This window comes from Somniosus microcephalus, chromosome 5 (assembly GCF_052327205.1).
Source record: "Somniosus microcephalus isolate GS21.2 chromosome 5, FLI_Smic_1.0, whole genome shotgun sequence".
In the NCBI taxonomy this organism is placed as follows: domain Eukaryota; kingdom Metazoa; phylum Chordata; class Chondrichthyes; order Squaliformes; family Somniosidae; genus Somniosus; species Somniosus microcephalus.
Window position 1 is genome coordinate 69,844,915 of NC_140991.1, and position 25,399 is coordinate 69,870,313.

The 25,399-nt window shown below is 41.2% G+C and overlaps 1 protein-coding gene across 10 annotated transcripts in view; it reads right to left on the minus strand.

Moving 5' to 3' along the window:
- Positions 1-25,399, minus strand: part of LOC147117099 (sickle tail protein-like) — a 702,547-nt gene that overhangs the window by 9,638 nt on the left and 667,510 nt on the right. For 9 of the 10 annotated variants that reach the window (XM_085987756.1, XM_085987757.1, XM_085987753.1 and 6 more), the window contains 7 exons: positions 24,994-25,141; positions 22,718-23,267; positions 22,392-22,572; positions 21,784-21,941; positions 19,444-19,587; positions 4,969-5,088; positions 46-120 (listed from right to left, as the gene is read on the minus strand). In XM_085987756.1, coding sequence (XP_085843882.1) covers positions 46-120; positions 4,969-5,088; positions 19,444-19,587; positions 21,784-21,941; positions 22,392-22,572; positions 22,718-23,267; positions 24,994-25,141 — 1,376 coding nt within the window. The remainder of the gene's footprint in view (positions 1-45; positions 121-4,968; positions 5,089-19,443; positions 19,588-21,783; positions 21,942-22,391; positions 22,573-22,717; positions 23,268-24,993; positions 25,142-25,399) is intronic. The other variant, XM_085987755.1, reaches the window with a different exon arrangement.

Genomic DNA, 25,399 nt, shown 5'->3' on the forward strand with positions numbered 1-25,399 from the left:
ATAAAAATAAACTGCTCTCAGATGCCACCATTTTAAGTTACTTACCACTGTAGAATCCAGCACAGCCATGTCGTCATTCTCTGTGCATACGGCTTGTTCACCGAAAATGACTGCTCTCTGCTAGGATAGTTCATTACAACAAGTTATTGCACAACAAATGCTCTGTAGACCAGGCGTGAACTGTATTTAAGCAGAGCAGCTTACCCATAATGTATTTAAGGTCTGCAACACACATTGCACAGTCACCCATTTATAACACACCTGCTGCGCTTCACCCGGTTACAAACATATTACATTATGCAACTAAAAATAGCCCAAGTAAGCCAACAAAAATATTTGCAGGTAGCTTTACTTTTTTTTTTTTTTTAGACATGTTAGATTAAGCATTCACAAAATAAAAATGACAATGCAAAATAGGTGTGTTATAACTGAAAACCCACAAATTACCCAAGATTGAACAGCAGGGGTTACAGATTGGACAAATCTTTTGTTAGTCACCTCAATCCAAAATCCAAACAGCCCTTAGCATCAGACCTCAATCCTCTAAAAGAAACATTGGCAGCACCAAAGCCTGTCACCAATAGTCAAAGCTCCAAAACCAGAAGAACAATACTAACACCTAGGTGCTCACCAGGCAAGCCCAAAGAAGCTAATAAAACTTTTTTTTTTTTTTAATATAAATTTAAAAAGTGTGTAGCAGGAACACCTTTGTAGAAATTTGTATCACGCCAGGCACAGCAAACCAAGTATCTGATTCAAGTTTGAAATTGTAAGACATCTGTGATATCAGTTTTTATAAAATTTTCAATCTCCCAGTTCACAAATGTTTTCCTGTTTATTGTTGGTTAATGATCTTCTTCAGAATCTACATTACCTGGCGGCAGAAATCCAGACACAAATCAGTATAGGTAAGAAATGATAATGAAAATACAGCTAATACAGTTATGAATGCAATGGGATTTTCTGCCAGAGAGAGAACACAATATGGCTTTGAGGGACAGAAAACCCCTCCTTTGTATATTCTGTAGGTCCACTGTGCCTCCTACAGCAATAATCTGTGCATCAGACCAAGGTCCCCACAGCAACATTTTTGGTATCAAAGATCAAAATAGTGTCACAGTTTCCATATTAGCAATCTACTTGAAAGTTGTTCAAAACTGAAAACACAGATGTTTGAAAATAGATTGTGAACACAAAGCTTTGTACCGCAATCAAACAGCACAGCAAACTCAGATTATTTGAACTGACACAAAGTTGGGGCTTTTTAAACAAAAATATGCTTCAAACATTAGGTAGAATAGTTATTTTGTGATACCACTTGAATGCATGCTGTACAACACAGCACTGTCAAGTACGTTCAGATAATAGAGCTTGCGCCGAATTAGTAGCCGGGATTGTTGTTGTTTTCTCACAAACTGCAAAAAGGAAATAACAGACTTGAAAGCATAACTTAAATGTTTTTTTGATGGGTTAAGGTAGAAGCATTCACAGAAACCATAGGCGAGACCAGTTTTACAGTATAGCCCACAAATGTATACTTCATTTAAATTATGCATTTGTGAATGAGGTGCATTGGTTTTACACTGCATGTACTTAAAATTTAGATAAAACACACCTATTGGTTCACTGAAGTATTTCATTCCTAGCATATGGTACTTTGTGCTGTCCAGTAAATTTTTGACCTTCTTCAGTTGCTGTCTGGGACTCTCTTGATTTACTACATGAAACGATCAGCATTTTTACGAATGTTTGCAGCTAATCAAGAACTCCTCCACGATCCAATGACTCTTGGACAAGCACAAGTACTTCAGAATTTAAACTATGTAAATTAAGTGTAAAACCAGTCTGTTGTACATGTTTTGTCAATGTTCAGACCCACATTAAAAGGAGCACTAGCTCCTTAATTTTTCAGTGTGAAATGATTTTTTTTTGATAAAGATAAGCTTGGTTTAAAAGAGTAAGTGGATAAAGTGGAGTTGAGTAAGTGAGGTTAACCAGTGAGCCTTCCTACTAGAAGTATAGAGTGGAACATAGAAATAGATCACTCCATCAGCCAGGAAAATCAAGGGTGTTTACAATATAAAATTATCCACAAAACATACTACTCCCTCTAAATTACAGGACAAGCATGTAAAAGCTATAGCATGTTGGCAGTCTAAGGATTTATTTTAGATACACTGTAATATTGCCCTAAAATTCTAAGACATTGGAAAGTTTGACTGAACCAAATCTCAAAGCTAGTTAGGGCTGGTGCAATTGAATTCCATGCTTGCAATGGGATGCAATCCACTGATAAAACCAAAGGATGATTGATGCTAGTTCTCAGCACTGATCATTTTTTGATTCTACAAAGCTGAAAGGAGGAAATTTTACATGCAGTCAAGGAATGGTCAGCTTTAGCAACTGAAGTGTCTCAAATAAGTACAATGATTTTATAGGCTACTTTAATGAAATCATCCATATTGGAGATGGCCATAAAATATGCAACAGGAGACTACTTTCTTGATGCCGCTTTAAACCAGTGCAAGTGTTGTACTACATAGTCAGATTCAGAGGGCTAGAAATTGGCCTCCCATTATCGCCTCCAGGCTGCGATAATGGGGTGCTAACGACTTACCGCCCGGGCGCAGCGAGATGAACGACTCCCGCGAACTATGGCGAGAGGTTTGCGGCAGCGGCAAGACTTCGCGCCACGGTCTCTTTTGCCCGGAGATCATGATGTCATTGCCGTGTTCATCGCCCCGGTACACCCTGGACCTGAACTTCGGTTCCACCCCCTGCAGCATCGGCGGGCGATGACACAGACAGCTGCAGGAGGCATTGATCGGGAGGCCGGGCGCTTCGGGGGCGAAAGTTAAAGGGGAGGTCGCCGAGGTAAGTACCTAAAATTCTGAAATGTATTTGTTCCATTTTTTTTTACTTCTCCTGGGCCGCGATCAATCAGCCCAGCACTCTGCTGGAGTGCATGGGGCTGATCGAGCTGGATCGCAGCCTCCATCGGGGGGGGGGGGGGGGCCAGCTAACTGGTCCCAATGCAGAGCCTGCAGCGATGGCCCTTCCCTTTAAGGCGGGGGGGGGGGGGGGGGGAGGAGCCTCGAGACGCGGCCCATTGTGCAGCGCTGCACACCTACCGCCCCACCTATGTCCTTTAACGCTCCAGGAAGGAAGTAGAGCGCTTGATTTAGGGCTCCACTTCCTTCCTGGAGCGCAAAACCCAATTTCGTGAAAGCTGGGAATCAATAGCATCCGGCACCAAGTTTCCCAACTTTCTAAAGTTACCGCCCCAAACGGGGCAAAAATGAATTTCTCCCCCAGAGTATCTTATGGCTTCCTTCAATCCCCTGGTTATGATTTAGCAGAACTAGTTTATCAATTCTCAGGAAATAAATGCATTTAGTTGGGGTTTGAAAGCAGCTAAGATTTCAAAGTAAACAACCTTTTCGATGTTTTACTATCCTTCACCTATTTAATGGGATTATAGCAGAGAGCTGGAAAGACTTTTGCTAAATGAAGACATTTCGCAATATCAGAAATATCTTTCAAGTGCAAATAAAACGGAGTCCTCCCTGTTGGGAATAACACCCTACAATTTCAAAGAGTGCCGATCTCTAGCAAATCAAATAACCAGCACCCTTTGGGAAAAGCAAGACTACTAGACTGATCATAGAGCTATAATTTTTTTTTTTATAACTCTTCCTTGCCAAAGAAGGGGATCTTTTGAAATAGACATTTGCAGTTTGACATTTTTGTCACTCTGCTTTCCATTAATACCGAAGGAGCTTTTGTTTCTGAATGTTAAATCACCTCATCTTCCTGGTTATTAAACTATAAAGGCAGTGATGTAATAAAACTCACTATGCACTTGGTTCGAGTATAAAGCAAAGCTTTAATCAACTTGTTTCAGAACATGGAGGTCTAGTTGTCCTTCACTAGTTCCTGTCTTACAAAATGTCCCAGGGCAAGCTGGGCCCATGCCAGAGTATTTATACTCCTTGGACGGCGCCACCAGCTGGCCATCCAATGTTATTTCATGAGTCGTTTCTTCATGATGATGAGATTTAGAACAGGCAGCATTTATTCTGATGAGCTACAACATGATGTACATCAAAACCATCCACAGGTTCAACATTATTTCCTATATTACAAGTCATATACGTATTATTGATGGTTCTTTTTTCTTTTGATAAAGGGTGGGTTAATGAAGGAACTAAATGCAAGGACATGTTCAGGAATACTAGACACTAGTGGTACAGCACATTAATGGACCTGGCAAAACCATGTTGGTTCCATTCTGCAATCGCCACACAGTGAGTTTCCTATCTTGTTATTAAAAAATTAAAAAGGGGAGCTAGAGGGCAATAAAAGTGAGATGACGGTTGTCTTACAACCATGTAGCATAGCTTACCAAGTATTATTCGCTATTCACGTTTGTTCAATTTTTAAAATTAGAGTGACACTGATTGAAGGAAAATTTTTTTTTTTTTAATTATAAAAACAGGGCTATGGGGAAAGAGCAGGGGAGTGGGGTTAATTGGATAGCTGTACCAAAGAGCCGGCACAGGCACGATGGGCCGAATGGCCTCATTCTGTACTGTATAATTCTATGACACTATATTGGAAATGTGTTGCTGGCTGGCTTTCAAAACAAAAAAAAGTCTTCAAAATCATTTTATTTTAAAATTTAATCCAATTCTATGACCAAATTTTTAGTTAACACTTATCAGAAGGAATGCTGTCTCCATACAAATCCTTAACAGAAGAAGTTAATGTCTGGTACAGGATACAGGGTAACTTATCATTGTTATCTGCAGAATCACTGTAGAGATTATTTAAGACACTTTGGCTGGAAAGCATACAGGGTTCATAGAGCATTAGGAATTAGACTACAGCAGAGACGAGATTTGGTTAGTATTGAAGCGGAAAAGGTTGGAGCACAGCAAGCTCACATTCTAATGCCATAGATGTTACCTTCTTTTCTTTGGCTGATAGTAAGGCTGTGGACCTTACATCTCTGGCTTGTATTTCAACTTTCGGCTGTTCAACAACTGTTTTTGAACTTACATCCATTACTGAACATTTCTGGAAAGCCTGAGAGATTAAAGTACAGGATGTTAGCCAAAATATATCTCAACCACATATCACCTTACTGCAGATTCCAGGAATTTCATTAATGGAACTAAGGCACAAAATCACAGCGTAAAGAAACACACGGCTCAATTCAAAAAATGTGCAGTCAAATCCTTGCCATTTGAGATCAGCAACAAATTTTTCCTTTGACTTCAACAGTTAATCATTAAATTGGCATAGGGCAGTGTATTACCGTTTCAATTGCAAATTGCTCAAATATCATCACTGACATGGTCTCTGAAGAATTTAAATGCAAAGGCAACTGTTTGAGTTTACCAGATGCCAACAAATTCTGGAAATTGTTAACAAATTCTGTTTTTGTCCAAATACAAGTTCAGGAGTCAGCTGTGGCTCAGTTGGTAGCATTCTCGCCTGAGTCAGAAGATTGTGGGTTCAAGTCCCACTCCAGAAACTTGAGCATAAAATCTATGCTGACACTGCAGTGCAGTACTGAGGGAGTGTTGCACTGTTGGAGGTGCCGTCTTTCGGATGAGACATAAAACCGAGCCCCCGTCTGCCCTTTCAGCTGGATGTAAAAGATCCCATGGCACTTTTTTGAAGCGGAGCAGGGGAGTTCTTCCCGGTGTCCTGACCAATATTTATCCCTCAATCAACATCACTAAAACAGATTATCTGGTCATTATCACATTGCTGTTTGTGGGATCTTGCTGTGCGCAAATTGGCTGCCACGTTTCCTACATTACAACAGTGACTATGTTTCTAAAAAGTACCTCATTGGCTGTAAAGCACTTTGGGACGTCTGCTGATTGTGAAAGGCGCTATTTAATGCAAGTCTTTCTTTTATGACTTTACTAAGCAGTCTGATAGTCTCTTTCATGCTAAACTAATGTTTATTCCTCAATCAACACCACTAAAACAGATTATCTGGTCATTATCACATTGCTGTTTGTGGGAGCTTGCTGTGCGCAAATTGGTGATTCCTACATTACAACAATGACGACACTTCAAAAGTATTTGATTGGCTATAAAGCATTTTGGGATGTCCTAAGGTCATGAAAGTCGCTATATAAATGCAACTCTTTTTTCATGGCAGAGATCAGATTCCAATCCACAGCAGACAACAGGACAAATCCAAGATTTTCTACAATTCCAAAAATTGTCAAACAAAATTTCTGTTATCACAAAACTGGTCAGCAAAAGACTTACTAAATGTAAATAGGCAACTTTTTACTATTTATAGTTCAGCAACTGAGTTTAGTGTGGTCAAAGAATCCAACATTCTCAAATTCATGTGCCAATTAGAATGCCAATTAGAAGAACCTTCTTATAACAGATTTGGGTATAAATTGAATTCTCGCATAAAACTTACTTTCGGAACTTAACAAGTTGTGGATGGGACATGTTAATGTCATTAAACATTTTAATCTTTATAATACATCAAACCATAAGTAGGTGCAGAATGAGACATTTAGCACCAACACTGAAGAACTATCTTTAACATGAAATATTTCATTTTGACGGTCATTAGATATCATTCCACAATCTAAACCAGACCTGGATAATCCATAACACATTAAAAGTCTTGCATGTAGTGTACACTTCTTGTAAGCATCACACTTACATCCTATAACACTTTCACTGAGATCATTTGTTGAAAAACATCCCTATTATTATAAAATAGCATACTCTCTGACTCATTGTGAGCAACACCATTGGTGGTATTTTGAAAAGAATTGCATGTATGTTCTCTATAACATCTCTCCCTCTCTCCCACCCCATCCAGCCAGGTGGAGGTATTTCCTTGAGCTCAGTGTTTACTCATTCTGTATATTTTCTACACAGGTAATGATTTAGCTTTGGTAAAAAAATATCACCTTACAAATTAAAATATAAATCTAACTCTTGCAATCTCTAACTTGCTCACAATCACGCTCTTAGAATTCAACAGAATTTCTAACAAAGTCCACACTATTAACACCTCACATTGCCAACACAGCTGGACAGGATCCTTGACAGGATACTGGAGTGCCCCCTCACTTTAACCATTGCCTGGAGGCCTGACATTCCTTAAGTACGTGTATTTCCTTCTATGCAGAATCTGTGTAACCTCCTGCAGTTCAATAGAATGAAATTGATTTTTCCATAAGGACCTCAGAATTAACTGAAAGAAAATGAATAAAACAGTTACACAGACTTTTTTTAAAAAACAAAAATAAAGTAGAAAAATACTGCCACAGAAGACTGTATTAATGGGCTAATCTATGCCACTAAAAACAGATCAACTTCATCTGTACTCTGGCTGTTTTGACACAGAGAAAAATGTCAACTATGTGGATTGTTTCCAACGCCAGGCTTGTGAAAGCGTAGCCTTCCATAAACTACATGGTTTCAAACCAGGTTGTATAAATTTAAACTCTCGTGCATTGACCTTTGTTCAAATTCTCTGGGTAAAGGATTGCAAATACAATCAGATATGGAGTATAATGTCTGTAACTTTATGAGTTAGAAGAAGACTGTTCTGCAAAGTACTTCAGACAATAGAAATTTATACTGTATTTATGAACATGAATTATTTTATGATTATAGAATCTAAGTATTCACCACCTTAAAAAATTTAAATACCCCAACATTATTCTACATACTGCTGCGCAGAAAGTGCAAACAGTGCAACTGACACACACTTGAATCAGGAAAGCTAAATAATGGCAAGATTAGTTTACAATGATTGCTGCACAGTGCTCAGTGGGATTCCTTGAGGGATTTGGCCTAGGATTACAGTCACACTTCTCATTGTAACACTGGAGAGGAGGTGAAGGTTTAGTGCAAACATTTGCCCAGCTGCCTCGGAACATTTTAAATCAGTCTTGACAACACTTTTCACCAGAATGATACTATTTGAAAGGAAGGATTTTACTCTCAAGAAGAAAAAGGTTAATACAAAGACTCCATTATCTTTGCTCATCCACCGAACTGTTAGAAATCAGAGCCAGTGAAGTTTCCAGTCAGTGATGTTTTTGTCTTTAGTATTTTCTTTGCATTTTGAATGACAATAGCCATTTTTATTAACATCCTTTCCCTCATCTTCACACTTTGAGATAATTTCCAATATTCTGTATTGCTTTTTGCCTCCAGTTTGAGAACCATTTTATTTTGCTCTAAGTCCTCCTGTGGCAAAGAGCAAAAGGGCAGCTGAGTAACCTGCTCCTGGGCATCATCCAAAGCTACCCCAGAATCTGTGCTCAGATTCAATGGCTGACTTAGCTCCCTGTAGGAAAAAAGCACTTTTGTCTCAATGCCATCAACATGCAGAGCTTGATGGAGGAAATCCAATTCTGTTTATATGCTGGCACCCTCCCACCAGAGGACCTGTGCTTTGAATTGTGTTTCTTATTGCACATCCCTGTACCCTGGCTGTTTTGACGCAGAAAAAAATCTCCAACTATGTGGATTGTTTCCAATGACGGTCTTGAGAATGTATAGCCTTTCATAAACTATGAATTGTGTTTCTTATCATTTTGCCTCAACCGTTCACAATTGAACTTCAATCTCAAAATTAAGTTTTGACAGAAACAAAACACAAATGGCCAAGTTATAGATCAAAACACTTTTCCTCGGAGCAACACTTCTCAAGACACTCATGTGCCATTAGTCGCATAATCTGCAGTTGAAGTTTAAAAAGAGCTCCTGAGGGTGGTTAAGTAATTGTTAAACTGGTGAGTTGGGATGAAATAAAAGAGCCCCTTTAATGACATATTTTATAACATTTCAGAGAGGGAATTGTCCAGCGAGGGTGAACTTAGCTCCCTCACGCACACAGTTGCTCAGCTGTTGCCTCACAGTGAGTGCATCAGATGAAGCCTTTTAGAAATAATGGACAAATAGGTTGACACAGCATTCAGTAAAGATTACTCGATCACATTTTTCAAAATTTCACTTGTTCTTTGCCAAGTCGCTTTTAATCTACAAGTTTCATATCAGCTGCTTTAGTTCTCTTCTCAGCAATTGACTTTCGGTTCTCGTAATTTGGCCACTGACAACCGTGCTACTTAAGGGTCAGGTCAGAAACGCCCTAAGGATTACAATATACCACTATTTATTTGAAGTGTTTCTCCTCCCCTCTCTCCCCAAATAATATCAGCAAATGTTGCAGGATTATTTTTGATTAATTAGATCACACACTTGAAGTTTGGATGTTGTACTATTTGCTAGTTTAGCTCCAAACTGATGGTTCCTATATACCATAATTTGAGATGTTACACTTCTGATATACCAATGTGGATACCAATCAAATGTTGACATTTCATTTTAAAAATGTCCCCACACAGCCTGTGTAAAGTCAGCTACGCAGTTGTACAAAAATCAATTTTTATCCCATCATTCATGGCGTTTGGTTTTGGGATGGAATAAGATAGCAAGATCTACAGTATTTCTGTGCGCATTCCAACCATAAGTCCCAGTGTTCCGAATCAAAACTTTCCACGAAAAGTCACATTAGAAACATGTATCCCATTATCGTTTGATATCTGTGGCATATATAGAAACAAGCAGCACAATGCTAATGAAATGTTACCAAGTCATTTATGAGATTAACTCAACCATGAGCATTCACTGCAGCTTTTCCAAACACATTACAAAACGGCCAGTTGAGACTATTCAAACTACAATTTGGCTTTCTTCATGAAAGTATTATGTACCTAGTACACTCAGATCCAAAAAACACATCAGGGAGACAAGCATAATAATTTTGTCATCAAAGTAAAGAAAGGGACACAACACAACAGGTGCTGCAAACTTCTTATTCACATTGGCCAATTCACCAAAACCCACTGCAGGTAAATTGAGCTGACAGGCATTTCACAATACTGCATTCAAATGGAGGTCCCAGCTTTCCTTGTCATGTTAAGCAGCAAATGTCACTTGTCAACCAAATCGCAACACATGTGCCAGGAAGAATAACAAAGTGCAAAAAAAAAGTTTGCTAAAAACATGCATGAATAATTCATGAAGAAGTTGCGATAAGTGTGATCCAATAACCAGCTGACAAACACGTTCTGATGTGGACATCCTTTCAAAAGCTTCAATGCAATTGCCCCACTCCAAATTCAGACTGCGCCAAAACCAACTACTCAATCCACTGTCATGTCTCGGAGGCACATTTAAACAGCACCATTCATTGTTCACTAGCTGGTTGGTTTTCTCAATTTATCAATTTAGAGTTTGGTTAAGTAAAGGCAGACAATGAGCATATTAACAAAATGTTGCATCACAAAACTGAGATTCAGCAGAGTTTTTTTCTTTCCCTGCTTTTTCATTGCTAATATCTTACTAATTCCCTATTTTTATTACTGAACTGTCTCTATTAGAAGTAGCTCTGTATTATAAACCTATTCCTTTGCTGCTGAATCGCCTGGTTTATACTGCAGAGCAAATTTAGCAACAGTGAATTAACCGTGCCTGAAAGTTGCAAAGCAATCACACCAGCACGAGTTTCATGCAAACTCAAATCTCCAACTTTATGAATGTGATCAAAGACCCTTTCCTGATGTCGGTGAAAGATTGGTAGAGGCCAGCAATGCCTTTCTAAGTGGCCAGAGGTACCCCAGGAAACTACCTCCGAAGAGACGTTTTAGTGCCTTCAACAGCTCTGCTATCGGTTTATTTACATTGCAGGCTTGCCTCCGGCAGCACCACTGCCATCTATAAAGTGAATGGGGTATTAGACTGCTTGGCACACTTCAGTTTGTTACTTTGGCTATTTCTGATACTGCAACACTTTGACAGACCTCATATTCACATCTTTGAATTGTCTTTAAAATCTAACAATCCTACATGAGACCAAAGCAAATGACACAGGAGAGTGATGTGTTAGGGGTAATGCACATCATTCCACAGGACAACATTCTAAGGTGTTCAAAATAATGAATGTTAACACTAATTTACTATTTACTTTACTATACTCCCAAACAGCAGCCCCAACTTCAATAGCAATGCAGTAAAATAGGTGATTGGTGATACTGTCCCCAAAAGGTCCCGGGCAGGTGAAGGCAGTGCTGCCCTCCTTTCCCCCCATAATGGTCGCTGGATGTGGAGGCAGCCATGCTTGTTGGCTGGCAGTCAGTTGCACAGTTCAACCCGCCTGCACAGGCCATCAAAGCAGTTTTACACCCAGCAATCATTGGGGAAGGTTCAACAGCCCAAAGCAAAGATACAAAGTCCAAGTCCAAAATAAATGTGCATGTGGAAGCATAAGAACATAAGAAATAGGAGCAGTAGTAGGCCATTTGACCCTTCGAACCTGCTCCGCCATTCAATAAGATCATGGCTGATCTTCTACCTCATCTCCACTTTCCTGCACTATCCCCACATCCCTTCATTCCCTTAATATTCAAAATCTAACTCTCTCTATCTTGAATATACTCAATGACTGAGCCGCCACAGCCCTCTGGGGTAGAGAATTCCAAAGATTCACCACCCTCGGAGTGAAGAAATTTCTCCTCATCTCAGTCCTAAATGGCTGACCCCTTATTCTGAGACTGTAACCCCTGGTTCTAGACTCCCCAGCCAGGGGAAACATCCTCCCTGCATCTACCCTGTCAAGCCCTATAAGAATTTGGTATGTTTCAATGAGATCATCTCTCATTATTCTAAACTCTAGAGAATATAGGCCTAGTCTACTCAATCTCTCCTCATAGGACAATCCCCCCCATTCCAGGAACCAGTCTGGTGAACCTTCATTGCACTCCCTCTGTGGCAAATATATCCTTCCTTAGGTAAGGAGACCAAAACTGTACACAATACTCCAGGTGTGGTCTCATCAGGGCCCTATATAATTGCAGTAAGTCGTCTTTACCCTTATACTCAAATTTCTTGTAATAAAGGCCAACATACCATTTGCTTTCCTAATTGCTTGCTGTACCTGCATGTTAACTTTCAGTGATTCATGTACAAGGACACCAAGGTCCCTCTGAGCACCAACATTTCCCAATCTCTCACCATTTAGAAAATACTCTACTTTTCTATTTTTCCTACCTAGAGAGCAAATAATAAAAATGACAACAGAGAAGGTCATAGACTTAGGTAGCAGTGGGGAAATTAAAAACCAGAGTGTGTCAGGAAGGGGCAGAAGGTATGGAGTAAAAGGTAAAGTAATAAAAAGGGCAAAAGCAGGAACTAAGTGTCACAAAACATCTTTGAAAGTTCTCTATCTGAATGCACGTAGCATTCGTAACAAAATAGACGAGATAATGGCACAAATAACTACATATGGGTATGATCTTGTGGCCATTACAGAAACATGGCTGCAGGGTGACAATGCCTGGGAATTAAACATACCAGGTTATTTAACGATCAGGAAGGACAGGCAGGAAGGAAGGGGAGGTGGGGTGGCTATGTTAATAAAGGAAGGAATCACTGTAATACAGAGAAATGATATTGGGTCAAAAGATCAGGATAATGAAACAGTTTGGGTGGAGGTAAGGAATAATAAGGGGAAAAAAACACTAGTGGGCATAGTCTATAGGCCTCCGAACAGTTGCAACTCTGTTGGACGGAGTATCAATCAGGAAATAGTTGAGGCTTGTAATAAGGGAACATCTATAATTATGGGGGATTTTAACTATCATATTAATTGGACAAATCAAATTGGGCAGGGCTGCCTTGAGGATGAGTTCATTGAGTGTATTAGGGATGGGTTTCTTGAGCAGTATGTAACTGAACTGACCAGGGAGCAAGCAACCTTAGATCTGGTCCTGTGTAACGAGACAGGATTAATTAAAAATGTCCTAGTAAAGGATCCCCTTGGAATGAGTGACCATAACATGGTTGAATTCCATATTCAATTAGAGGGTGAGAAGGTTGGATCTCAAACAAGCGTGCTAAGCTTGAATAAAGGGGACTATGAAGGTATGAGAGCGGAATTGAGTAGAGTGGATTGGGAAAATAGATTAAAGTGTAAGACGATACATGATCAGTGGTGTACATTTTACAACTTCCAAAAAATATATATTCCAGAGAAGAAAAGGGTGTAAAAGAAAAGACAGCCATCCGTGGAAAAGTAAAGAAATTAAGGATAGTATTTGACTAAAAACAAGGGCATATAAGGTAGCCAAATCTAGTGGGAGGATAGAGGATTGGGAAAACTTTAAAAGACAGCAAAAAATAACAAAAAGATTGATTAAGAAAGGGAAGATAGATCATGAAAGTAAATTAGCAAAAAATATAAAAACAGATAGTAAGAGTTTTTATAGTTATATAAAAAGAAAAAGGGTGGCTAAAGTAAATGTTGGTCCCTTAGAGGATGAGACCGGGAAATTAATAGTGGGAAATATGGAGATGGCAAAAACACTGAATAAATATTTTATATCAGTCTTTACAGTAGAAGACACTAAGAATATCCCAACACTGGACAAACAGGGGGCTATGGGGGGGGGGGGGGGGGAAGGAGCTAAACACGATCAAAATCACGAAGGAAGTGGTACTCGGTAAAATAATGGGACTCAAGGCAGATAAATCACCTGGACCTGATGGCTTACATCCTAGGGTCTTGAGGGAAGTGGCAGTAGGGATTGTGGATGCATTGGTAATAATTTTCCAAAACTCCCTGGAATCAGCAAAGGTCCCGGCAGACTGGAAAACTGCTAATGTAACGCCCTTATTTAAAAAGGGCAGTAGACAGAAAGCTGGAAACTATAGACCGGTTAGCCTAACATCTGTGGTAGGTAAAATATTGGAGTCCATTATTAAGGAGACAGCAACAGGACATTTGGATAATCATAATTTAATAGGACAAAGTCAGCATGGTTTTATGAAGGGGAAGTCATGTTTGACAAATTTGCTGGAGTTCTTTGAGGAAGTAACATATAGGGTGGATAAAGGGGAACCAGTGGACGTAGTGTATTTAGACTTCCAAAAGGCATTTGACAAGGTGCCACACAAAAGATTATTGCTTAAGGTAAAAAATCACGGGATTGGGGGTAATATTCTGGCATGGATAGAGGATTGGCTATCTAACAGAAAGCAGAGAGTTGGGATAAGTGGTTCATTCTCGGACTGGCAATCAGTAACTAGTGGTGTTCCGCAGGGGTCAGTGCTGGGTCCCCAACTCTTTACAATCTATATTAACGATTTGGAGGAGGGGACCGAGTGTAACATATCAAAGTTTGCAGATGATACTAAGATGGGAGGGAAAGTAGTGAGTGAGGAGGACATAAAAAACCTGCAAGGGGACATAGACAGGCTAAGTAAGTGGGCAGAGATTTGGCAGATGGAATACAATACTGGAAAGTGTGAGGTTATGCACTTTGGCAGGAAAAATCGTAGAGCAAGTTATTATCTTAATGGCAAGAAACTGGAAAGTACTGAAGAACAAAGGGATCTGGGGGTCCTGGTGCACGAAACTCAAAAGGTGCTTCAGTTGTACAAGGTATTGGTGAGACCGCACCTGGAATACTGCATACAGTTTTGGTGTCCATACTTAAGAAAAGACATACTTGCGCTCGAGTCAGTACAAAGAAGGTTCACTCGGTTAATCCCGGGGATGAAGGGATGGACATATGAGGAGAGGTTGAGTAGATTGGGACTCTACTCATTGGAGTTCAGAAGAATGAGAGGCGATCTTATTGAAACATAAGATTGTGAAGGGGTTGGATCGGGTGGATGCGGGGAAGATGTTCCCGATGATGGGTGAAACTAGAACTAGGAGGCATAGTCTTAGAATAAGGGGCTGCTCTTTCAAAACTGAGATGAGGAACTACTTCACTCAGAGGGTGGTAGGTCCATGGAATATGCTGCCCCAAAAAGCTGTAGAAGCTACATCATTACATAAATTTAAAACAGAAATAGACAGTTTCCTAGAAGTAAAGGGAATAAAGGGTTATGGGAACGGGCAGGAATTTGGACATGAGTCTAGGTTCGGATCGGTCATGGCCCTGTGGGTAGCGGAGCGGGCCCAGGGGCCATGTAGCCTGATCCTGCTCCTATTTCGTGTGTCTAATTCTGTTAGATTCAGGAGATGGTTCAGTGATAGAGATTGGCGGTTAGGATCAGATCAGCCATGATATTATTGAATGGCGGAGCAGGCTCAAGGGGCCGATTGGCCTACTCCTGCTCCTATTTCTTATGTTATGTAAAGTGGATAACTTCACATTTCTCCACATTATATTCCATTTACCATGTTCTTGCCCACTTACTTAGCCTGTCCATATCCCTTGAAGCCTCCTTGCATACTCCTCACAACTTACATTTCCACCCAGCTTTGTATCATCAGCAAACTTGAATATATTACATTTGGTCCCCTCATCCAAATCATTGATGTAGATTGTGAATAGCTGAGGCCCAAGCACTGATCCTTGCAGTACCCCACTAGTTACAGTCTGCCAACCCGAAATGACCAGTTTATTCCTACTCTTTGTTTTCTGTCTGTTAACCAATCCTCAATCCATGCTAGTATATTACCCCCAATCCCACGAGCCCTAATTTTGTTTAATAGCCTCGTGTGGCACCTTATCAAATGTCTTCTGAAAATCCAAATCCACTGGTTCCCCCTTATCTATTCTGCTAGTTACAACCTCAAAAATTTCTAACAGATTTGTCAAACATGATTTCCCTTTCATAAATCTGTGTTGACTCGGCCCAATCCTATTATTATTTTCTAAGTGCCCTGTTACCACATCCTTAATAATAGATTCTAGCATTTTTGCTACTACTGATGTCAGGTAACTGGTCTATAGTTCCCCGTTTTCTCTCTCCCTCCTTTCTTAAATAGTGGGGTTACATTTGCTACCTTCCAATCTGTGGGAACCGTTCTACAATCTATGGAATTTTGAAAGATGTCAACCAATGCATCCACTATCTCAATAGCCGCCTCTTTTAAAACTCTAGGATGTCAGCCATCAGGTCCAGGTGATTTATCAGCTTTCAGTCCCATTAATTTCTCCAGTACTATTATTTTACCAATACTAATTTCTTTCAGTTCCTCATTCTCGCTAGACCCTTGATTCTCTACTATTTCCGGGAAGTTTTTTTGCATCTTCTTCTGTGAAGACAGACACAAAGTATTTGTTTAATTTCTCTGCCATTTCCTTATTCCCCATTATAAGTTCCCTTGTCTCAGCCTGTAAGGGACCCACATTTACTTTGCTAAACTTTTCCTTTTTAAAATACCTATAGAAGCTTTTACAATCTGTTTTTATGTATCTCGCTAGTTTACTCTCGTATTCTATTTTCCCTTTCTTTATCAATTTCTTGGTCCCTCTGCTGAATTCTAAAATCCTCCCAATCCTCAGGCTTACTGCTTTTTTTGGTAACATTATAAGCCTCTTCCTTTAATTAATACTATCTTTAACTTCTCTTGTTAGCCATGGTTAGACCACTTTTCCTGTGGGGTTTTTGTGTCTTAAAGGAATGTATATTTGCTATAAATTATGTATTAATTCTTTAAATGCTAGCCATTGCTTCTCTACCATCATACCTTTTAATGTAGTTTCCCAATCTACCTTAGCTAACTCACCCCTCATACCTACATTGTTTGCTTTGTTTAGATTGAAGACCCTAGTTTCGGATGTAACTAAATGACTTTCAAACTCAATGTAAAATTCTATCATATTATGGTCACTCTTCCCTAAAGGCCCCTTTTTATTAATTAACCCTTTCTCATTGCACAATACTAGATCTAAAATAGCCTGTTCCCTAGTTGGTTCCTCAACATACTGATCTAGAAAACTATCTTGCATACATTCCATGAATTTGTCCTCCACATTATTACTGCAAATTTGGCTTGCCCAGTCTATATGTAGATTAAAGCCCCCTATGATTACTGTATTACCCTTGTTACATGCACCTCTAATTTCCTGATTTATACTCTGCCCTACATTACAACTACTGTTTGGGGACCTAAAGCAACTCTGCCCCTTGCTGTTTCTTAGCTCCACCCAAACTGATTCTACTTCTTGATTTTCGGAGCTAAGATCCTCTCTCTCTACTGTCTTTATCCCATCCTTTATTATCAGGGCTACCCCTCCTCCTTTTCCATTTTGTCTATCTCTTCTAAAAGTTAAGTATCCTGGAATATTTAGTTCCCAACCTTGGCTACTTTGCAACCACGTCTCCGTTATGGCTATTAGATCAAACCTGTTCATTTCTATCTGCGCTATTAATTCATCTATTTTGTTGCGAATGCTTCGCGCATTCAGATATAGTGCCTTTAGCTTTGACTTATTTCTGTTTTTCCCTGATGTCACCTTAGTCACTGATGCCTTATTACCTTTGTTAATCTCGCTGTGTCTTCCTGACCCACTCTGCTTATTTTTACCCAAAATTCTACTCTGCTCTACAGCCTCAACATTTCTCTCACTGCTTTTAAATTTACTCTTTCCTGAATCCTCCCACCCACCCTTCATTAGTTTAAAGCCCTGTCTACTGCCCTAGTTATTTGGTTCGCCAGGACACTGGTCCCAGCCTGGTTTAAGTGGAACCCATCCCAATGGAACAGCTCTCTCTTTCCCCAGTAACTGGTGCCAGTGCCCCATGAACCAAAACCCCTTCCGCCCACACCACTCTTTGGGCCATGCATTTAAACCTCTAATCTGTTTGTCCCTATGCCAATTTGCATGTGCCTCAAGTAGCAATCCAGAGATTATTACCTTTGAGGTTCTGCTTTTTAATTCGGATCCTAGCTCCTCAAACTCCCTCAGCAGAACCTCATTCCTTGTTCTACCTATGTCGTTGGTTCCTACGTGGACCACAACAACTGGATCCTCCCCCTCTCACTCCAAGTTTATGTGTGCGCAGTTGCTTTAGGTGGCCTCCATTGCTATGGATTCTACAGTGCAACATATCAAAATCCACGACAAGGCCTTGGACAACGTGGACCACTTTCCATACCTCGGGAGCCTACTGTCTACAAGGGCAGACGTCAACGACAAAGTCCAACACCGCCTTCAGTGTGCCAGTGCAGCCTTCGGTCGCCTGAGGAAGAGAGTGTTTGAAGACCAGGACCTCAAACCCGGCACTAAGCTCATGATCTACAGGGCAGCATTGATACCTGCCCTGCTGTATGCCTCAGAGACATGCATCATGTACAGCAGGCACCTCAAAGCACTGGAGAGGTACCACCAACACTGCCTCCGCAAGATCCTGCAAATCCATTGGCAGGATAGGCGCACCAACGTCAGTGTTCTTGCTCAGGCCAACATCCCCAGCATCAAAGCTCTGACCACGCTCAATCAGCTCCGATGGACGGGTCACATTGTCCGCATGCCCGATTAAGACTCCCAAAACAAGCGCTCTGCTCGGAGCTCCGGCACGGCAAGAGAGCCCCAGGTGGGCAGAGGAAACGCTTCAAGGACACCCTCAAAGCCTCCTTGATAAAGTGCAACATCCCCACCGACACCTGGGAATCCCTGGCCCAAGACCGCACAAAGTGGAGGAGAAGCATCCGGGAAGGCGCCGAACACCTCGAGTCTCTTCGCCGGGAGCAAGCGGAAGCAGCGCACGTCAACCCAAGCACCCCACCCACCCGCCCCTTCAACCACTGTCTGCCCCTCCTGTGACAGAGACTGTAGGTCCCGCATTGGACTCATCAGCCACCTGCGAGCTCATTTTTAATGTGGAAGCAAGTCATCCTCAGTTCTGAGGGACTGCCTAAAAAGATAACACAGGGCAGTTTTCACCACACTGGGACCGAGAGATCCTGAGGCACTATTGCAATATTAAAAGCATTATTGACTGCTGGAATGGCAATGTTACTTTTAATCTTCTAAAGACCCCACATGTATCTCGACAATATAATGAAAAGCAGTATATTTGACTTTATTCACAGAATGCAATTGTAAAATGCTTCTGCTTTTGTTGTTTTTAGAATCAGTTGACTTTACTTGTCTCCTTCGACCTCCTCAGGCTATGGACTAACTGAAACCAATCACTTCTCAGCCTTCTGTCAATGCTACTCTAACCTACCTGTTAGAATATGATTGAGTATAGCCTCAAGGCAATGTTCCCCGATTTTCTTCAGTGCCTTTCACTTCCCGTGCCTCATTTCTTCTGCCAGGTGCAGTCCACAATGATAGAGCTGACACTGGGAATTTGGAGGCACAAGGCTTTCAACCTGCACTGCACTTTTAATGGATTTACATTTTCAGAATGTATTTTAGAAACATTTTATAGCTAAGCTGGTCCAGTCATCAAAGTTTAAAATAGTCAAAAGCTCAGAATCATTGTTCAAATCTCTGTTAGAAGAAATAAAATGACATGCCCCAATAAATGATCTTTGGGAATTTGACAACATTTGCACACTTCTTCACAGCTAATGCAGTTTGTTTCTTTGCATTGTTTCCATTACTATTGGTAGTCAATATTTACCTGTAGTTCTGCCATTATCCGGTCACCCTCATCTTCATCTTCCTTGATGGCCGAAGCTGTTATTGGGGCAGAAGTCTGTGCCATTTCCTTCACTTCCACAGGACTTCTTGGTGACTTGAGTAGTGCTGGGCTATTCTCTTCAGACTATCAAAAAACAACAGTATCCTTTTACCCAGTATACTTTTAACAAAAATGGGAAAGAAAGTCCTATTGGGAATGGTCCATAGCACAACACTATTCCTTATTTGGTAATCTCGCTCAGAGACACAGAGTGGCTGGTGTGGGAAATGGAAAGTATCACACTGGTGCAGTAGATGCTGCTCCTCTGGGGTTCGACCTGAGGCACATTATTGGAGCAAGGTAGAGGAGCTTTACTCTATATCTAACTATGCTCTACTGCACCTTGTAGTATTTGATGCTAACACTGGATGCCTGAACTGGGTGCTTGTTCCAGTTCACGCCATTGATGTTTTTCGCCTTACTTAGTATAAAATTCACCACAGGAAATAGTACATTTTACAAATGAAAGTCCTGATGAATGTCTTCTCACAGTACCATAGAACTGTAGTAGATGTTACAAACCCCAAAAGTCCAACAAATCTGTATCAATGCTGATGATAACTCTTCTTATGAAATGCCCTTCTAGGCAATATATTGGCTGGAACTCTGTCCCTTGAGTGCAGATATTAATATGGAGAGTTACTCATCACCAGCTGAACCAAGGAGCTGGATCTTGCACCACAAAACTGGATCTTGCACCATAGAAAGACTTGGGTTTCTCCCTTGGAGCTAAAGAAGAGTTTATTTTTGAAAAATCTATTCTCACTATGGTACTGCTGCCAGCATTTTGTTGGGTCATCAAATATTTTAATGCCTGGTTAGGATACATAAGTCAACAGATTCCTAAAACCATGATAAAAATATTGTAATTTATTTCCATTTGAAAACTACAGATTTTGAGACAAAGCATTCATGTCATCACCATAGAAGCAATGGGAAATACTAACAATTTTCATTTTCCACAAGATGTTTTCAGAATACAGGTATAACCATTGGAGAGTGTAGCATTCATGATGAAAACCAGCTTTGCACAGAACCTTTTCGGCAAAATTGTCTGAAAGAAGCTGGTCCAAAGAATGAAAACCAGTCTCAGTTTCCCAAAAGTATGAAGGAGTTTGAAACAAAATTTTCTCTTTATTGATATTATTCTTGATATTATTCCTGCACAGTCCAATCTTTAAAAGCTTCATGTGTTGAGATACCGCGGCAAACGTGGGAGTCGAGACCAGAGTTAGTGAAACACAACTGCTTTAATCAACCTCATGGCAGAGAGGAACTGGAAAAGCCCGCGCAACCACTTAAATACTCCCCAGACAGGAAGTGCTCCCGGCAGCCTGTCCCTGCGGGAAACAAGTTGCTGGAGGAGAGGGCCCCCGGCTGGGGGCGTCTGCTTAAACTGTCCGTGCCGCCGTGAGCGGATTATGTCCAGTGGTGGCGTGTCGCCACACATACCTCTAAGACAGCTGACAATTTATTGGTTGGGAAACTCTAGTTATAATTATCTGTTAGAGGTGTTGATAGACCCATTTATTCACACACTTCAAAAAATACTGCCATGTGTTGGGGTAGTGCACAGGTGCTCCCACATGGTGTCTGGAATGGCAGGATGTGAACTTGCACCCATATTGTCCCATGCAGAGAGCTCTCGAACCCAGCTGGGCAGTCAAAGGAAATCCTCAAGCAAAGATTCCCACAAGGGAGCAAGAAACAGACCACGTGAACCCCTTCAGGCTGGTCTAATGGCCAGTCAAGAGCAGCACTGACAGAATTGTGAGAGTAGATTACCTACAAACCCTAAGTGTGGGGAGATCCAACAAGAGAGAAAGATAAAATATCTTAACAATGGGTTTGAAAGTACACCCTCATCAGGCATATAAGGTTATAAGAAGAGATAACTATGGCTCATTATTAGGGAGGGGTCATTGAACATAAGAAATAGGAGCAGGAGTAGGCCATTCAGCCACTCGAGCCTGCTCCGCCATTTAATGAGATCATGGCTGATCCGATTTTGGCCTCAACTCCACTTTCCTGCCCGCTCCCCATAACCCTAGACTCCCCTGTTGCTCAAAAATCTGTCTATCTCAACCTTGGGATGAGGAGCAGCAAAAAAAACAGTTTAAGAGTGCTTATCCTTTTGTGAAATGTAGAAAATCCAATGGAAACATCTACACCCGGATTGAGATTACGTGCACGGATCAGGAATTTCCCCATCTTGCACTCTGACCTTTATGTAATACTTGGATTAACACATTCATCTATTGTCCAGAAGCAAATACCTACTGTAACAGGACTGCCTTCCTTCCTGGCAGTAAATATCACTTCTCCAGATCTCGTAGTAGTCAGGCCAGAGCCAGGTGGATAGAATCTGCGTGGAGGTGGTGGCGGTGGGGGGGATTTCATGGGTTTCTCATTTCCTGGTTCAGGCAGTGTCACCTCCTCTGCAAGAAACAATGCAGGACACGTCACTGTACCACACTCAAAATACTTACTCATCGGTATTGGCACAAAGTATGGCGCAGAGCAGGTTGAAGTCGGGTCATCATTTGGGGCTCTGACCAAAATGGACTTAAAATATCTTGTTGCTTTTCAGCCCTTTAAAGACTTAAAAATAAGCAGCCCTGTCGATATGCAGTCTGGGCATCACTGGTGCTCGAGATCATTTCAAATCTCGATTGATGCTTACCTCAGTTGTAGATAAAAGAAAATAAAGCATTAGTTTTATCCAGTGACACTTTGTTAGTTATAATGCAGCTTGTTACTGCTCCGCTCAGGGTCTTACCCTTTTATCATCAGTAACCTTCATTAAACATATCAAGGGGTCGATGTTGGTTAACTTAAAACACCTCAGCCTACTATTTATTTTTGCCACTAGATGTTATGTTGCATACCTAGTTGTTTCATTCCATCCGCTTCCTCTGGTTTTGCAATTGGTTTTTGTTCAGGTTCTACTTCCAAGCTAGGAATTCCTTTCATCATATTTGCCTGCGCCTCCTCCAGGAGTCGCTCAAACTCCTTCTCGTCATACTGATTCATGTTTTGTCTTTTTTCTTCCCATTCTCTCTCTGCTGCCTGTAATCAAATATAAAATAGATCCTGAGATTTACATACATTTGAGCTGGGTTAAGAATGACCAAGAACACACTTAAAATCGACAGAATGATCTACAAGGTAAAGGCCATCTTATAACAAATTCGAAAGGCAAACTCAAGGGTACCTCAATGGTCATTTTTCGGTGAATGCCTTTTTTGGTACTTGCAGCATGAATTTCATCAATGAAGAGATTTTGACCAGGAGGAGCCTGGGCAGTTGATGATGAACTCTGAATCTGGTGAGCTGGAACACCTTGGATTTGAGGCACTCCATCTGTCGACTCCGGAGATCGTTTTATAGTAACCGGAGAGGACTGGACCTGCTGCTGAACGGTGAGTGATGCATTCTGGGATTGTTTGGGCATGACAAGAGGATTCTGGGTAGGATGAACCAATGCTGAGGAGTGATGAGATTGGTGAATTAGGACTGGAGAACTTTGGACATGGTGGACGACCAAATGCGACTCTGACTTCACCAGGGAATTCTGGGCCTCGTGGAGTGTACCTGGGGGGCTTTGAGGGAGAGTTGCTTGTACAATAGCAGCATGCTCCTGAACTTGCAGGGGGGAATCTTTTGACATTTCAGACTCTACAACTGTGATCATAGTTTCTGTGTTGCTCTTCTGCGCTGGATGAGAGACTTCTGCTCCTCTCAAAAGGTCTTCAGTTACAAGTCTGCAAACAAATTGAAGCTTTTTAAGGAATAGACATTTTGCGTAGTAAAATTTACATAAAACAAAAAAAAATGTTTTTAAGGAATACATTTGGATTAATCATCACTGAAAAGTGAGTTGTGACAAGGCTAATTACCATACTAATGTAGCTAAATGCTAGTTTAGGTGTGTGACCTAATTTTGCAGTTCAGGCAAAATCCGCAAAGCTAACAAAGTGTACAGAACTGAGCTAGCTGATCACTATTGCGGGGTCAGGTGACCTGTATAGTTGACATAAGCTCACAGCAGAGTTTTGGCCTTGCACCACAAGTATCTTAACAGCGGAATAAGAAAATCTAGCAAGCAACCCAATGAAGCATCTGTGGATTAGAGACGCTGAGCAGCATAGCACCCAACCCATTTGAAGGCTGGCAAAGTAGACCTGTTCCTCCATGGGGAAGGCAAGAGGAGGGCGTCCTCTTCAATCACCTTACCTGTCATTGAAAATGAGCGAGAGCATAAACCATCAACTAATGCATAGATTGAGTTTAGAGAACACTACATACAGTAACTATATACAGCTTTGGTGCGAGGCCACAATATCATTTCTTTAAAAGTGTGGTAGAACTTCCAGTTTGCAAGGTTTCCACTGATGCGCCTGTGCGGACCCACATCGCGCCGGGCCCGCCTTGTTGTCATTCACCAAAAGCATGGCCTGAGAGGCCAGCCCCTGGTGCAGGTAGCCAGATGTGGGGGAGGTGGAGAGCAGAGCATGGGGATTATCGCAGCAGAGCCCGGAGGGAACTAAAGATTGGGGGGGGGGGGAACGGAAATGTAAATCAGGAGCATGGAGGGAGCAGAGCAAAGGTGGCCGGGCCGGGTTTGGGGGGGGGGGGGGGTGGGGGGGCGGTGGTGTGGGGGTGCTGTTGGTCAGCAGCATGGAGATAACGTGATCCAGATCTAAGGGGGGTGGGGGATGAGGGGGAGAATATCTTCCAGACGTGGAGATAGTACCAGCACTGTCTGTTCTCTGAACTCAGTAGTGTTAGTGCCGTCTGTTCTCTGAAATCAGTAGTGTTAGCACTGTGCCTTGTCTGAACCCTGTAGCCTGCCTGATAATGACTGCATCAAATTACACATTCCAAAGTGTTGGTTGAGTATTTTTCTCCCACATCCTGCCGGTGAGAAGTCGTCGTCTACTGTGTTTATTTTCACAGCACTGGAAATAGGGGCAGCCTAAAAGTGTACAAAGCCTGTCAAATGTCTTGAAGATGTACTTTGAAGATGCACCAAAAGAATTCCATAGCCAGGTTCAAAAGCTACATAACATACACAACAAGATCACCAAAACCACATTGCTGACCATGAATAAAATAGAGCATTCAAGCTGATGAATAATTCACGAGTTAATAGCAGCTTTCATAACTACAAACAGGTTTGAAAAAATTATTCGATGCTGGATTGGAGGGGGGGTGGGGAGGTGGTGAAGGACTTAATGGATTTTCAAGTGGTTTAAAGTATTAAAAAATCTCATGTTTGGAGTCATCCTTTTTGATAGAATGTACAGCTGGATAGTCTTCGGAATACACATCCCCTTTGTTAGCTAAATCCTCCCGATGAACAAGACTAAGACGGCCTCAGTTCAATTAATGATACTTCTCGAATTAAAAAAAGCATGTTGTAAAACAGTAAAACATGATGTATATAAAATAAGTACAACACAAAGATTTTGTTCTGATGGACGTTACCTTCTTAAGCCTGTGAGCACCTCGGTCATACTTTTGACTCTCTTCAATAGACTCTCCAACTTGTGAGGCTCTTCCTTCAAAAATTTCACTGCTTCTACCTCCACACGGAGTACTGCCCGCATCTTATTCTGCAAAGTAGGGAACTCGACTGGGAAAAAAACCACAAACCAAAATATTTCAAACTTTGTGCATCGAAGAAGTGTAGGTAACTCTTAATTTTTATACTCCTGTCTGAACGAACGATAAAGTCAAGTGGCTACTTCTTATTTATAGCAGTTTTTCTGTCTTCTCAACTTTAAGGGATGCCTCTATCCATCTACCCTGCATGGATCTCTTGGGCTGAATGGCCTGTTTCTGTGCTGTAAATACTATATAATAAAATGAGAGCCCTCAGGTTTCTAAGGTA